Here is a 14253-nt window from a genome sequence, read left to right on the forward strand (position 1 = left end):
TGGGATGACCAAGACTGCAGCTTCTTATTCACAAATGTATGTATTTCTTCAAGAGGGTCCTAAATGATATGCACTTTCTGTCTGAAACATGTAATTAAGGCAATTCTTGCTATGATATCGCTATATAGATTCTCTAGTCTGCTTGGTTAAAATTTGAATAGTTTCTCCTCATGGTTGATTTTCGGATCCTTTCACATGACCATTTACAACATAAGGAGATCGCCTTAGCACCTTGTGTCAGTCAGTATGAAAGTAAAAACATGTTTGCAGTAAGAAGGAAGCGTTGACAGCCGAACATGCTCGTGTTGACACTTTCAAGAAATTACGAGAACAACAAAACATATTAATGTTTAGTTTCACTGATGTCTCCTATTGACACCAACTAAAAATACAATGTGTTTATTGGGTGTCTAAACAGTCATGAAAGGCGTCTTTAAACATAATACATTGATAACAGTGTGAGCCCAGAATCCTTCATGAAGTGTAATCTTGTAAATCCTCTGACTTGTGTTTGGAGGTAACGTTACAAAAATGTTGGTCATCTTAGCATTAATGTATTACTTAAGGGCTTTAATATGGGAAGACTTATATTCTATGTGTCTGAATACTCAATTGAGATACTTTAGCCTCAGCTATCATGTTTTTAAGGCTTCACATCAAGTCTGTCCTGAAATCAGCAAAAAAGAAAACGGCCAATTGATTAAACATTCGAACAATGTTTCATTGACAGGTTTTTTTTTTATGCATGACTATTTGTATGCGCTTTCTGTGGGAATATCTGACTACCTTGGGTCGTATGATGCTGAGCCTTTATGAATAACAAAGTGCGAGAAAACAATTTGTTCTCATATTAGGAGATGGCCAACAATAATCTGTTATGTAATAATTGCCATATGTTTGTGCAGTAAAGCAGCTATTACCCATTCAAGCTGTATTTTTCAAGTATGTATTTGTTTGTGTTCTGTACGTGTTATTAGGCACAAAGACTAGGTTTTATCTGAAACAAATTTAAATGTAAATTTGGTTCTGCAGAGCGTTTCTTGTATACTTTATGAATCAAGGTATTCTATGAAGGACCAGCCTCACTGTTGACATTAAAATGCACGTGGAAAAAAACACAAATACATCCCACCACATGTTCTGTATCTACAGATGGCATATTGCAGGTCAACTAGTATTTATTTTGAGTTTAATTAACCACATGGCTGTGCAGTCTCAATTTGATTAACCTGTCAGTTATGACCAGATGTGAGTAAACATACAGCATTTTTTAATGTTAATAGATGGCTGAATTAATACAGTGAAATGATGATGAATATGTCACGAGTCTTGTGGAAACATAATGTTGGCGAAATGTAATGGGGGTGGTTTCGAGAAAATGTGAGCACATCAGGATAAAAGGTAGCTCTTAGTATCTTATCAACTGAAATAAAAGCCACATCAGCTTATAAGCATAAAAAATAGCCTTTAAATCAAGTTGGGTTTCTTGCTAGGATTTATTAAATTTAGAAATATCCAGAAGAAATGCTAGTATGAGGAGTGCTGTAAACCCTTATCACCTTGAGGATATTTACTTACATGTGAGAAGTCTTTCAGATTCCTCATGGAGTCTGGCCTCCTGGAAATTTAAACCCCCGACTCAGTTATTGTGGTCTTAGTAATAACAGAGCTATGCTCAGTTTGAGCACGATTGTGTGTGTGTGTGGATATTTCAAGCAGTAATAAAAGCAGATGCGTGGCACAGGAACTATGACTGTTCTCTGGCATGGGAAGCTGATATGAGATGCTTGATGTTCTTGAAGGCATTTATTGCAGGAGGTCACCCAAGTCAGGAGCTGTGAATTCTACCCTGCAAAAGAATGACAAAACATCCTGACATTACACAACCTAATGCAACATGGACAAAGGTAACCCCATGTGTGTGTGTGTGTGTGTGTGTTAAATACACTACATGGACCAATTGATTCTATAAATAGTTAATTCATTTAACTACAGAAAAAATGGCTATAATGTGTCTTTTATTTTGTTAAATCAAAATAAACCGCTTTTGTACAGCATATTAAATAACATTGTATGTATTGTTGTGATTTTTTTGTTAGAATATGACTAAAGGGAATTGCTAAATGCTTTTGGCATGTGGTTAAAGGCTTTTAAATGTCAAAGCATGCTCCTATAAACTCCCAGTAAAGACTACAGTAACAGGTTGCCATGTGGCTACTGATAATATTTGTCCATCCCAGGACTTTACACAGGAAGATGCACAGTTGTTTGAAAGGTTGCACTTAGTCATGCACATGAAATGTTTATCATTTATGACTTTCCATAATATCCTCTGAAAGCGTGCAAACACATGTTCGCAGTAAAAGAGTAATCTGAAGCCATGTGACAGTTGGCAAAGTGAAAGAAGTGCACGTGAAGTTACAAAATGGAAAGGCATAATAAATGCCTCACAGTATGCCAGGGTGGTAAACAAACCTCTTCATAGTTAAATACTGGCTAAATATAGCCAAAAAATCTGATGGGCATAATACATCAATCATTTTTTAATGTACAAAACGGGGGAGGCAGAGTAGTTTTATATTTGCTATTACAGAATGATGAAAGGTTGGATTGTACCTGATTGCCACAATATGGGCAGATACATTCTCAAGACATATAGACTCAAACACTCAGGCAGTGCTTGAATCTGTACACTGGAGCTCAGAAATTGTATCCAGACAGTGTTTGTTTTTCTTTGCCACATTAAAAATCCACCACTGCAGGCTGAGATATCTAAACAAATATTAGATGGATTGCTATTAAAATTCAGACATTCATCATCATTGTGAGAGGATGAATCCCCCTGACTTTTTCTCTAGCCACCAAGATGAATTTCTGGTTATTACTTGACAGAAATTTGATTTATTGGCATGTAATTTATTGAAATCATCCTTAGTGCACAAAAGATGAATCCTAATAATTTTGTTGATCCCCTGACCTATTCTTTAGCGCCATCGTGAGATTTGCATCTGTGGTATTGAGTGAAACATTTGGAATGATGCTATGACTGCAATGAAATTAGGACATTCATCCCTAATTGTCATAACTTTTCATCTTGCAGCTCAATGTTTTAGTTTGTTCAGGATTTTGATTTATGACTAAACTAGTTCCTCATTCCCCTCTGCCTCACCTGTACCTTGTGGTAATACACAAAATGATGGTGAAACTGGTAAACATTGAACATTTGAACATGAACATTTTCATTCTGAGTGTTAGGATTTATCTCAGAGCACAGCAGTGCCCAAGTACAGCATCACAGAGCCACTAGAGTGCCTGCAGACTCTCAGTAAGTGACAAGCTTATGATTAAATTTAGGTTAAAGATAGGCAAGCAAGACACTTTGCTTTTGGACAGGTGGGATTTATTGACATTTTGGCATAATGATTAATAATTCAAACACTAAAACATGCTCTGTTATAGCCGTATTGTCATATCAATTTTCCATAAAAACAGCTAGAAGAAACTAACTCTAATCACAGCTCACGGAAAAATAGCTCAATAAATAAACATGCTTGGGTTTCAAGATTAGCATATAATTAATGTTGACTCTCAGATGTCCTTTGCATCCAGTAGATAAATTGAGTTAAATTTGTGCTCGAATACAACAGAACATGGTCTGAAGCAGTCACATTTGTTATTTGGGATTTTAAAACATTTATGGATAGTTATCAAGAGCCCATCTTTACTTAATCTCTCTCATCCTTTATTTTCTTCTTCACAATTTACACATTAATACATACATTTCAAATGGCAAAATTTCAAATTGGCAAATCCTTTACATTTTATTCATCATCAGGAGCTCAGGCCTACAGCATCATCCTAATCTGAAAGAGAGAGAAAAGGCAGGAGATAAAGCATATAGCCAGAGGAGTAGAATTCAAGATATGACATAATTTGAAATGTGTTTTTACCTTTGACAACAAGCTTAGTCGAACACTCCACTCTACCCAGAGAGTTCTCTGCAATGACTGTGTAATCCCCGCTGTCCTTGGGCCCAACTTTGAGTATCACCATGGAGCAGACCCCACATGTATTAGTGATGTAGTAGTTAGTGTTGGTGTTGAGGCTGATGTTATTTCTGTACCAGGTAACATGGGGTCTGGGGTTTCCTGTCACTGCACAACTCATGTAGCACTCATAACTCTCTGGACTGTTGTGTGTTTTCAGTGGAACAGAAAATGTGGGAGGCGTCTCAAAGCTGCAGTCCTTGGAGGCAGGAAAGTTCAGAGAAAATGTTTCTGAAAGGATGCAAGAAAAAAAAGAGATCAGTCAAAAGGTTGTTATACATAATGATGAATTATTTCCTTGATCCTTGAAAAAACAGCCATCACAGGTGATATATTTAAATTCTTTGATTTGTCAAACCAGCATCCTCATTTTCAGAAGTTGATTAAACTGAAATGATTAAACTACATAAGGACTGCAACTAAACAATTATTGTTACTGTTGACTAATGCATTGATTTTCTTTTATTCATTTTGTCTAGTCGATGAAAACTGAAAACAGGGTTTCCAATCAGAAGTTTTAAGAACCCAAAGTGACATCTTCACAGGTCTATTGTTGTCTTTTCCCTGACTGAGAGTCCAAAAGCAAATAATTTTCATATTTAAAAAAAGGCTAAATCAGAAAATTTTTAACATTTTTGTTTCAAAATGGCTGCCAAAATTTAATTCTCAATTGTTCAACTAATTGAATTATGGACTAATCGTTTCAGCTCTATATAACACTATTTTAAATCTCTTTTGTTCAACCTGCCTTTTTTTCTCCTCACTTCCCAGGTTGGTGACTCAGAGGCTTTGGAAAGACCCATGTCATTTTTGGCATAGACCCGGAACTGATACTGCCTTCCAGGCATTATGTTGATGGCAGTGAACTTGTTATTGAAGACGCGGTCTGCCACAGTTTGCCAACTACGCTTAACAGAATCACGCTTGGTGATCGTGTAGTGCAGCCTGTCATCTTTCTTCTCATCTGGAGATGGAGTCCAGGAGACCGTCACTGTTCCTGACACGTTCTCATCCAACTCCACAGGGCCTGGAGGCTTGGGGTCATCTACAGAACAGGTAGGAAATGATTATTAGTGTTAACGTGATGTTTAATATTACGCAGATGATAATGATGCCTTCACACCAAATATGTACCTGTGATTCTTATTTCAACACTAGAGGTCTCCTGACCAACAATGTTCTTGACAATAATTGTGTAGATCCCAGTGTCATGGCGCTCTGATGAGGGGATCATTAGCTGCGATGATGTGTCTGAGTTGCTCACTGTCACATGCTTAGGTACAGCATGACCGTCTTTGAGCCATTTAATAGATGGTATTGGGGAGGCCTGTTAACAGGAAGAGATACAAACATCTCTAATAACACTTTAGACAGGGCATTAAATAAAATGCTGCTTTTTGTGTGAATATTGTACTGAACCTGGAAGTTGAAATTGATTCGAGTAGAGTTACCAGCTTTCATGACCATGAAGTTCTTTATTTTTTTGTCAGTGAATTGAGGTCTCACTGTGACAACATGGGAAGAGTGTTAGACAAGTCATTGAGAAAAACAGTTTAAATGGAGGTTAAAAAACTTCTGACTGCAGACACTTGACATTTCCACTTACTCACCTGGAGGAGGCATTGCAATGATGTAGTTGTCCAACTCTTGAGGTTCACCGTCTCCACCCTCATTGGTGGCTACAACTCTTACCCAGTACATGGCCATAGACTTCAGACCCATAATAGTGTAGGAATTCATGATGATAGCACTGGAGTTACAGCGTCCCCATTCTGGGTTTTCTGCTGGTCTGAGCTCCACAAAGTATCCTTTAGCCTCGTCTTGAACTCCCTCCTCCTCAATGGGTTTGGACCAGCCCAGTGATAAGGTGCTGTAAGTGGAGTCTGTAACCTTCAGGTCAATAACTTTACCAGGTGGCTCTGAAAATAAACGTAGTAGGAAATAAGAAATAGGGATATAAGCAATTAACCATTAAGATTATAAGAATATAGGTTTTATTGGCCTGTTACTCACTCTTTGGATCTCTTGCAATCACAAACTCAGAAGGTGTACTTGGCTCTCCAGCTCCAGAAATGTTGATAGCTGATACACGGAACTCATACTCAATGCCTTCAACAACATCTTTCACTGCGTACTTCTTCTCTGTTGGCATTTCAAACAGTATAGTTAGGACGATAAAATAGTAAAAGAAAAGCACATTTCAATTCAACCTGTTATGAAATATGTTAAATTTTAAACATGGTCTTACCTTTGATGGGCTGATCTGGAGGGTGCACAAAGCTCCACAGATTACTTCCGTTCTTGCGTTTCTCCACATTGTATCCCAAAATGTTGGTTCCTCCAGTATTACTGGGTGCAGACCAAGCGAGATTGATGCAGTCTTTGAAAGCACTTACAATTTTTGGTGTCGAAGGAGGTCCAGGGTATGCTGAAATGAATGAAGAAAAAAAAATGTATATATACTGTTTCCACTGTCACAAATACATTTTGTTGTGCTTGTAAGAAGGCTTACCCTTTGTCCCTGCCTGAATGTCATCGGTCTCCATCATTTCACTGATGTCGTGATCAGTTTCCGCCCTGATGTGGTAGCAGTATTTTCTGCCATGATCCACATCACTGTCTCTGTATTTAGGCTCTGGTCCAATCTTGCCGAGTTTCTTCCAGCTGTTTCGGCCAATTTGTTGGCGCTCCATGATGTAGTCTTTGACAGGGCAGCCTCCATTGTCTTTAGGAGGCCTCCATTTGAACTCAATGCATGCTGAAGAACTTTCAATAATATCCACAGGGCCAAGGGGTGGTGTTGGTTTGTCTATAGTAAGACAAAAGAATAAAGAACAACCACATTCATATCTATGTGTTATATTATGTCTATAACTTTCATAAAGGCTATACATGTCTTAACATGTAGCATACACACCTAATACAACAAGCTCTGTGATGGCCTCAGTTGTTCCGCATTCATTTTTAATTTTAATCTTAATTTCTCCACTGATTTTGCGTTTGCACTTGGTAAGCACCAGGCGGCTGTGTGTGGAGGACCTCTCAATCTTGATATTGCTGTCCTCCAACAGCTCTTCACCCTCATTGTACCACTGGATCTTCATGGGTTCCCGACCAACAAAGGATACCTTGAAGGCTGCATCTTTCCCACTTTTGATTGTAGTAGGTTTTATAAACTCTGCGAGGTCGTCAGCATCAATTCTTGGAGGATCTTGGGAAAAACACATTTTGTGTGAATTATTTTTGAGCTGAAAAGATTATTGTTTTACACATTACACTGCCAGTTTGTTTTGTAGCTTAATTTGATTCTGAGTACAGTACCTGCAACCTTTAGTACAGCTTCTGTTTTACGGCCATCGGCTTCGCATCGGTACTTTCCGGTGTCTTCTTCTTTGCAGTTTTTGATAATCAGTTTTCGATAGGTTCCATCTTTAACAATACAGATATCATCTGTAGCTGTTATCTGAAATGCACACATAGAAAACACTTAAAACTTGGAAGGTTAACAGTGAAAGCTGTTACTCAATCAACTCATATGTTTCTCACCTCTTTCCCTTCTTTGTACCAGACTCCATCACATTCCTCACTGCTCAGCCTGCAGACCAGCTCTGCATCAGTACCAATAATGGCGGTTACATCTGATAGTCCACTGGTGAAGTATACTCCCGGGTCTAAAGTAAATACAACCTTACTGTTAACTGGGAACAGAAATTTATGAACAACAGAGCATTAATTTAATTATGTTCTGATGTATCTTACCAATGACTGTCTCAGGGACTAGTGGGCCTGCTCTCACTCTCTTTTTTGTCCCTTGAACAGGCACCTGTTCTTCAGTTTCACCATCTTGTGCAGGAGCCTCTCCCTCCTTTGCTTCTCCCTTTTCCTTGGATTTGGCTGATGTAGGTTCACCTGTTTCAGACACCACTTCCCCTTCTACATCTTCCTGCTCTTCATCTTCTTCATCCTCATCCACGGTTCCATCTGCATCTGCACCTTCTCCTCCTTCTGCCTTTGTCTTTGTCCCTTTCTTTGCCTTTGCTTTAACCTTCTCCTTCTCCTTCATCTTTGCTATAGCTTTAGCTTTGGCTTCGGCTTTGGCTTCGGCTTTGGCTTTGGCTCTGTCTTCTGCCTCAGCTTTTGCTTTAGCTTCAGCTTCTGCTTTTTCAGCTGCTGCGGCCGCTGCAGCTATTTCTGCCTCTGCCTTTGCCTTTGCAATCAACTCTTCTCTCTCTTGCTGTACCTTAGCATTTTGCTCCTGAGCAATCCTCAACAGTTCCGCTCCACCACCACCTGCTCTGGTTGTCTTGCGAGCTTTCTTCTTTCCTTTTGTGTTTGGATCATTGTCAACTAATTAAAAAAAAAAAAAAATACATCTTTCAATGACTCAATATGTTTAAAGCTTTACATTTTTTACATTTGATAAACTTGTGCTGACTAATTTAAAATATACATACAATTAAACATATGTGAACAGTACCTTCCACTATAAGCCAGGCACTGCAGGACGCCATTCCAGCCACAGCTGCATAAATTCCTTTGTCCAATGGCATACAGTCCTTCACCACCAGTGAGTGAATCAGCATGTCCTCTGACACAAGGATGTCAAATTTGTCCCCTTGCTCCAGTACAGTATTCTTTCCCTTCCAAGTTATCTTTTTCATGGGTTGTGAGATGACACACTCAAACACAGCGTCCTCTCTTTCCTCTGCTTTCACGTCTTCAATCTTGACCAAGAATTCTATAGGGGGAACTAAAGGAAGCATAAAATTATAGCATAACATGATCTCTTGTATTTCTTGTCACAGGACAAATCTTTTCAACCATTTTTTGGCATTGTGCACATGTTACAGTGAAAATGTTTAGATAATTTGTTTGGCGCATCGTCTTACGCTTTAAGTCAGTCGAGAAGATCTTTACACCGTCAACCTCCACTTGGTATAATCCTGCATCCTCTGGGTCAACACCATTGATGCTAAACACAAACTTCTTTCCCACTTGCTTCAGTCCATGTTTTACTTCCGTGTCAACATCAAAAGGAATCATAACTCCATCCTGTTAAAATGTAAGCAGTCATAAATGTTTGAGCAACATGTAGCGTGCATGCGAATGGGTCTGTGTTACAGATTATGTAGTATGACCTTCAGTACATTTGTTTAATTTACTCACCAATGAGAAAATATTCAAAATGAAATTTCTCACCTTAAATAAGAAAATTTTGCTGCTTGGATCTTTCAATGACATTTCCAGTTCAAACTCTGCATCACCATCATCCCTCAGTTCAATGGGCTTCAGGTTGCAAAGTCTTTCAACAACCTGTAGTAATTGGAATTATAAAATAAGAAGTTTGACACTGAACATGTTTGCATTTCTGGCATTACAGCATTCATTCATCCTATTGTAGATGTTAGGTTGTGTAGGTGTATATATTTTCAGATGAAGCTGTAACATACCCTTTCTTGTTCTTGCTCCCTTTCTATTTTCCTCTCACTTAGTTTCTTGAGCATCCCACGGAAATCAGTGACACCATACTCAGCACAGATGGACTCGTAATCTTTCTTGTCTGCACTCATCAACCGTTCCCAAAAGTCTTCATCAATTTCTTTTTTCTTTTCTTCTTTTGGCTCAAGGTCTACCCTACAAAAAGAAAGAAAGAGAAAAATAAACAACAACAACAAAAAAAAAACATAAAAACATTATTAAACATTTTAAGGTATTAATCATACATGCCAAGTAAAACAACAACAACAACAACAACAACAACAACAGAGATCCATTTATGTGATACATACCTATTTTTTAAGGCCTTTTTGAAGTCCTCAGGAACCTCTCGGATAGCTACAATAAAACCAGCAGTACAATTACAATTTTTATTCAATGAATGCTTGATATCATCACTATAGATTAAACATAGATTGTGTACCTGTTCTTGATTGTTGCATGGCTTTGCCTTTTTTAAAACCAACTAAAATGGGAGAAATGAGAGTGAAGTGAGACAGATTTATAGTAATTAATCTTGATAATTAGATTCAATTTATTGTATATAAAAATAAGTAACTGACCCTCAATGACATTAAGCACAGCAGTTACAACCGCTTTTCCATATTCATTTCTGGCAAAACACTTGTAGGTGTCAGCTTCATCCCCTGTTACGTCAGGGATCTATCAATCAAGGCAATGATTATCAGTATTTTTGCAAAACCATTATTCCAATTTTGCTTTATTAATCTTTTAGTTTTCTTTAAGTTTTGTTGTTTAGTTAGAAATTATAATTATGATACGTATTTCTTATGACACATGGTCAGTGATCTTACCTGTAGCTGGTATTCACCAGAACTTTTATCGAAGACTATTTTGCACCTTTCTTCATCAATTTCTCCATTATTTCTCACCCAGGTCACAGTTGGTTCTGGTTTTCCAGTAATTACTGCTCTGAAGATAACATTTTTTCCTACAGAAATGGCAAAAGGAATGTATCTTTTAAGTTATTATCTAAAAAAATGACTCAATCAAATCATGCAATTAGAGCTAGTATTTTACCTTACCTTCTTGAATAGTTACAGCGATGGGTTTTCGAGTGAAATCTGGTGTGGACATTCCTTCAGGTAGTTGTTCAACATACTGGGTTATCATAACTCCAGGGACCTTTGACCTCTTTTTAATTTTCACTGTTACCGAATGAGATAAATTGCATTATTTACAAAAGTTGCCAAGATTTGACAGGGTTCATACAATTTTTAAGTTCATATTATACCTCAGAAAATACTCTACAGTATACATTTAGTTTTAATCTAGTATTCAAGCTCTGGTTACTTACCCTGCCCTGGAGCAGTTGGCTCCTCATCCTTTGCTTTCCGTATTTTAAACATCTTGAGAGAGACTACAGCTTCTCTGTTCATGTAAAAAATATTATGACACATTTTTTAAAGCACTTAATATTTAAGAGGAAATCATTGTTTACTTAAATACCATCACAAATAAATGTAAACTTATGCTTGGATTGTATAATAGGATAATTTTTTCTCATGTTAATGCCAAACATATCCTAGATGTCTGCAGCTGTTAGCATGGCTTGACCACTGTTAGTAACCATGAGAATCCCCATCTGTCTGACACGCAGTTAATCTCTTCCAGATGGTCTGAATCTGCAACTTATCATGATTTTAACTAGTGGGAGTTAGGGCAGCATGCCTACTTTTACAACAAGATGTTGATGCGTTTTTTGAGTAAAGCCTGGAGAAACAGTAAAGATACAAAGGGACACAATTTATTCCTCCCTACAATTACGAAAAGTCGGCTGAATAATGTTATGGCTTATGTTGCATTGTGGGATGTCTGTTTTTAACAAACTGTGAGATCTGTATAGCAAATGGTGTTAGGACACCTGAGTTGGTAACTCTATCTGTGCTATAAATGAAAGAATTCCTGTGACCACAAAATACTTAACATTCCCCTTGAAGATTCCTGCTGATCAGAGTAATTTTGCCGACAGTAGGTCACATACCCCATAAAGTGATCTGTCATAACTCAGGAACTGGCACAAGTGTCTGATGGCAAATGTAATATAGCATTCAGGTTGGGTTGCTTTTTTTTGCTACCTCTGAATTATCTGGAGGTAATAGCTGGTGATAGATACAATAGAAAAAAAGTACCACCACATACAAATGTTGGGTGGTTAAAATAACCACCTTTTTTTTTTTCTATGGTTGCGTCATGAAATGAAACTTCTGAAAACGTATGCTAAAGTTTGTAATTAGTTTGGTTCCAGACTTCATAGCCAATATTGAGGAAAAGCTTCAGTTATGGCATGTCAAAATAGTGTATGTGACAAATCCAATAATCTCAGAAGCATTCGTCTTTTTATATTATTTTTCTAAGTATATTATATAATTATATTTCCATATTTTTTAAAAGTCTTTTCAGTATATTTTTTGGATTAAATATATTTAAATATTGTCTCTTTATATATGTGATTTAAATGTCGTGTTTATCTTATCTTGAATGCTCAACTAATGTTAGCATTCTGTCGTCACCGTGCTTCTGTTCATCTTAATCTTTTATTTTTATGATCTAATTAGTCTAATGTACAGAGCCTTTTGTTTCAGAATTAAGTTTGACAGCCACTTTAACTATTAATATTAATTTTAAGCAAAATAAATTATGCCGAATTCTGTTAGTTGATTAAGTACCTGCATATTAAGCAGTTTTGCACACTTGCGCTGCTATATTTGTCTGAGGATGAAAATAGCTGCACCCAGGGTGTTAAGAGTGAAGTGATACACGGATAACTTGTCAGATATATGTCCTGTCAGGTTATGCCTCAGAGCTGAAATTTAGTTTTAAATTTTACTTTTACTTTGGCGTGTTATTGTGATGAACTATTAAAAAAAGCTTGGTTACTCACTGTAACTATAGACACTGTGCAGGAGGAAAGTGTCAGACAGATCTAAAATGACTGTTAATATAATTTGACTATCATCACCAGTACTCCCTATATTAAACATTAGTGTGATATTATCATTATCATTATTATGTCCTATTTGTATTATTTCAACTGTGGCAATTCTGTTTGTCTAAAAAACATATATCATGAACAACATTCAACATTCCAGCTTATATTCACTCTTCATCACATTAAACTTAAGAGATACTACAGTCATAAATTGCTGTCAACATTTCATTAAGAATTTTGGCTGCATAATTAGTGAGATCTCATTACCGTTTGTACCTCTGGTTAATATACGGCAACTAGTGTCACATTAGCATAAAGCATATATATATATATTTGCAAACAGTAGCTTACATAATTAATAAGATTTTAAAATGATATCCAACCATGTTACCTAATAAATATAAATGTACTTACTATTTTTTAAGTAAACTGCTCTTCTTTGTGTGTGTCGCCAGCCAGGTTCCAGTTGAATCTTGACTGTGGACTTTTGAGAGGCAATAAAGCCTTTCAGAGACACGAAGAGCAACCCAACCTTACTGCTTTTTCACTGTGCTGTTTAGGGATAGGTTTACTGGCATGCTCTTTGGCCCTAAAATGCTATAGGTTCTTGAAAAGGGGACACCAAAGGAAATGCACCAGTGCTTCCTAATCCCTCCCTCAAAACTGGAGTTTCGCCTTCACCACTGCAGCAGTTTGCTTTTGGCCGCTCTTATTAAAAGGTCTCACAAGTACTGAGTGACATACGAGGGTCATGGGTTTATCTGCCATTATCTTAATTGTACATGTAGACTGGCTGAAGTTCATCCCAACATTTAACGAGAGGTAAGAGTCAATTAAATTTAGATTCTTTTTTTTTCTTTTGATTTTAGAAATGTTTATAAAATGTGTTTAGAAATTAATGAACCATAATTTAATTCTGAGAGCTTATCCCAAAAATGAGACAATTTGCATGAATGTTCTTATTTACTCTCACACTGCTCTGAGTGTAAGACACAGAAAGCAAACAAAGCAAACCTCATTCTAATACTAATGAGCCTCAATTATTTGTTACTGTCTCATCAGACTGAAAGAGAACAGAAATAAGCTCCATAGTCACATTTATTTTAGCATTGTAATATGCACTTATCTTTGAAACTGAGAGGTGTCATCCTGCACTGGTCACTCATGTTTTAGCTCTGGGTGTAACTGTTCACCACTGACTCTAAACTTGGACAAAAATCTGACCCCACAGAAATGCTCAGAGGTAATTCAAGAAGACTGAACATAAATTATTCACATAAACCTTCATGGAGGTGAACAAGTGAATGAATTTTGATACTTGTTTGCCATGGCAAGCCTTGACCCAGGGTGACAATATATACCCAAGTCTAACCCCATACATATATACATTTATATAAATTTTGTGTTGGCTGTTTTGGTACATGCAGGCTGGATTTAAAAGTCCCACATCACAACTGCAGTATGAAATATTTATTTACACCAAAGCCAAACATATTTTCAAATGTAGAACAGACTGTAACAGTCAGTATCATATCAATTTTTCATGTCAGTATTTTTTCTCATTTTAGTTTCTATTGAGGCGACATCTATAATTCACAATTTCTGAAAAACAAACACGATACACTTGAACAAAAACCTGCATCTAAGAGTTAATTGAAAGCCACAAGCAAATAATTCCATAAACTTAAAATAGAACTTTAACAATCAATAAATCACTGCTACAGTGCCATGTGCTGTAAATATTTTATATGTTTAACA

The 14253-nt window shown here is 36.9% G+C and overlaps 1 protein-coding gene across 2 annotated transcripts; it reads right to left on the bottom strand.

Annotated features, from left to right (window-relative positions):
* Nucleotides 1–3392: 3392 nt before the first annotated feature.
* Nucleotides 3393–13073, bottom strand: igfn1.3 (immunoglobulin like and fibronectin type III domain containing 1, tandem duplicate 3). 2 transcript variants are annotated; one of them, XM_019272624.2, is made up of 24 exons: nt 12910–13073; nt 10861–10934; nt 10589–10711; nt 10358–10494; nt 10106–10205; nt 9967–10008; nt 9836–9881; nt 9497–9680; nt 9246–9359; nt 8936–9098; nt 8524–8796; nt 7806–8393; nt 7593–7717; nt 7368–7509; nt 6964–7257; nt 6559–6855; nt 6295–6474; nt 6060–6188; nt 5657–5965; nt 5466–5551; nt 5181–5373; nt 4795–5091; nt 3951–4277; nt 3393–3863 (listed from the first exon to the last, which is right to left on the bottom strand). In XM_019272624.2, exons 2-24 carry the CDS (start codon nt 10910–10912, stop codon nt 3859–3861), a joined length of 4206 nt encoding a protein of 1401 aa, XP_019128169.1. In that variant the 5' UTR covers nt 10913–10934; nt 12910–13073; the 3' UTR covers nt 3393–3858. The 2 variants fall into 2 exon arrangements, with proteins under 2 accessions (XP_019128169.1, XP_027134895.1); XM_027279094.1 differs by lacking the exon at nt 3393–3863 and having other exon boundaries at nt 4133–4279; nt 4796–5091.
* Between the last annotated feature and the right edge of the window lie 1180 nt (nt 13074–14253).

Source organism: Larimichthys crocea, chromosome VI (genome assembly GCF_000972845.2).
Source record: "Larimichthys crocea isolate SSNF chromosome VI, L_crocea_2.0, whole genome shotgun sequence".
Classification (NCBI taxonomy): domain Eukaryota; kingdom Metazoa; phylum Chordata; class Actinopteri; family Sciaenidae; genus Larimichthys; species Larimichthys crocea.

Bases quoted from the DNA above. Each gene is read 5' to 3' on its own strand.
- igfn1.3 (XM_019272624.2), bottom strand. From the start codon at position 10,912: ATGTTTAAAATACGGAAAGCAAAGGATGAGGAGCCAACTGCTCCAGGG. The intron at 9,681-9,835 runs GTATGTATCACA...TTCTTTTTGTAG, and splicing joins AAAAAGGCCTTAAAAAATAG to GGTAGACCTTGAGCCAAAAG. The intron at 7,510-7,592 runs GTGAGAAACATA...TGTGCATTTCAG, and splicing joins GGTACAAAGAAGGGAAAGAG to ATAACAGCTACAGATGATAT.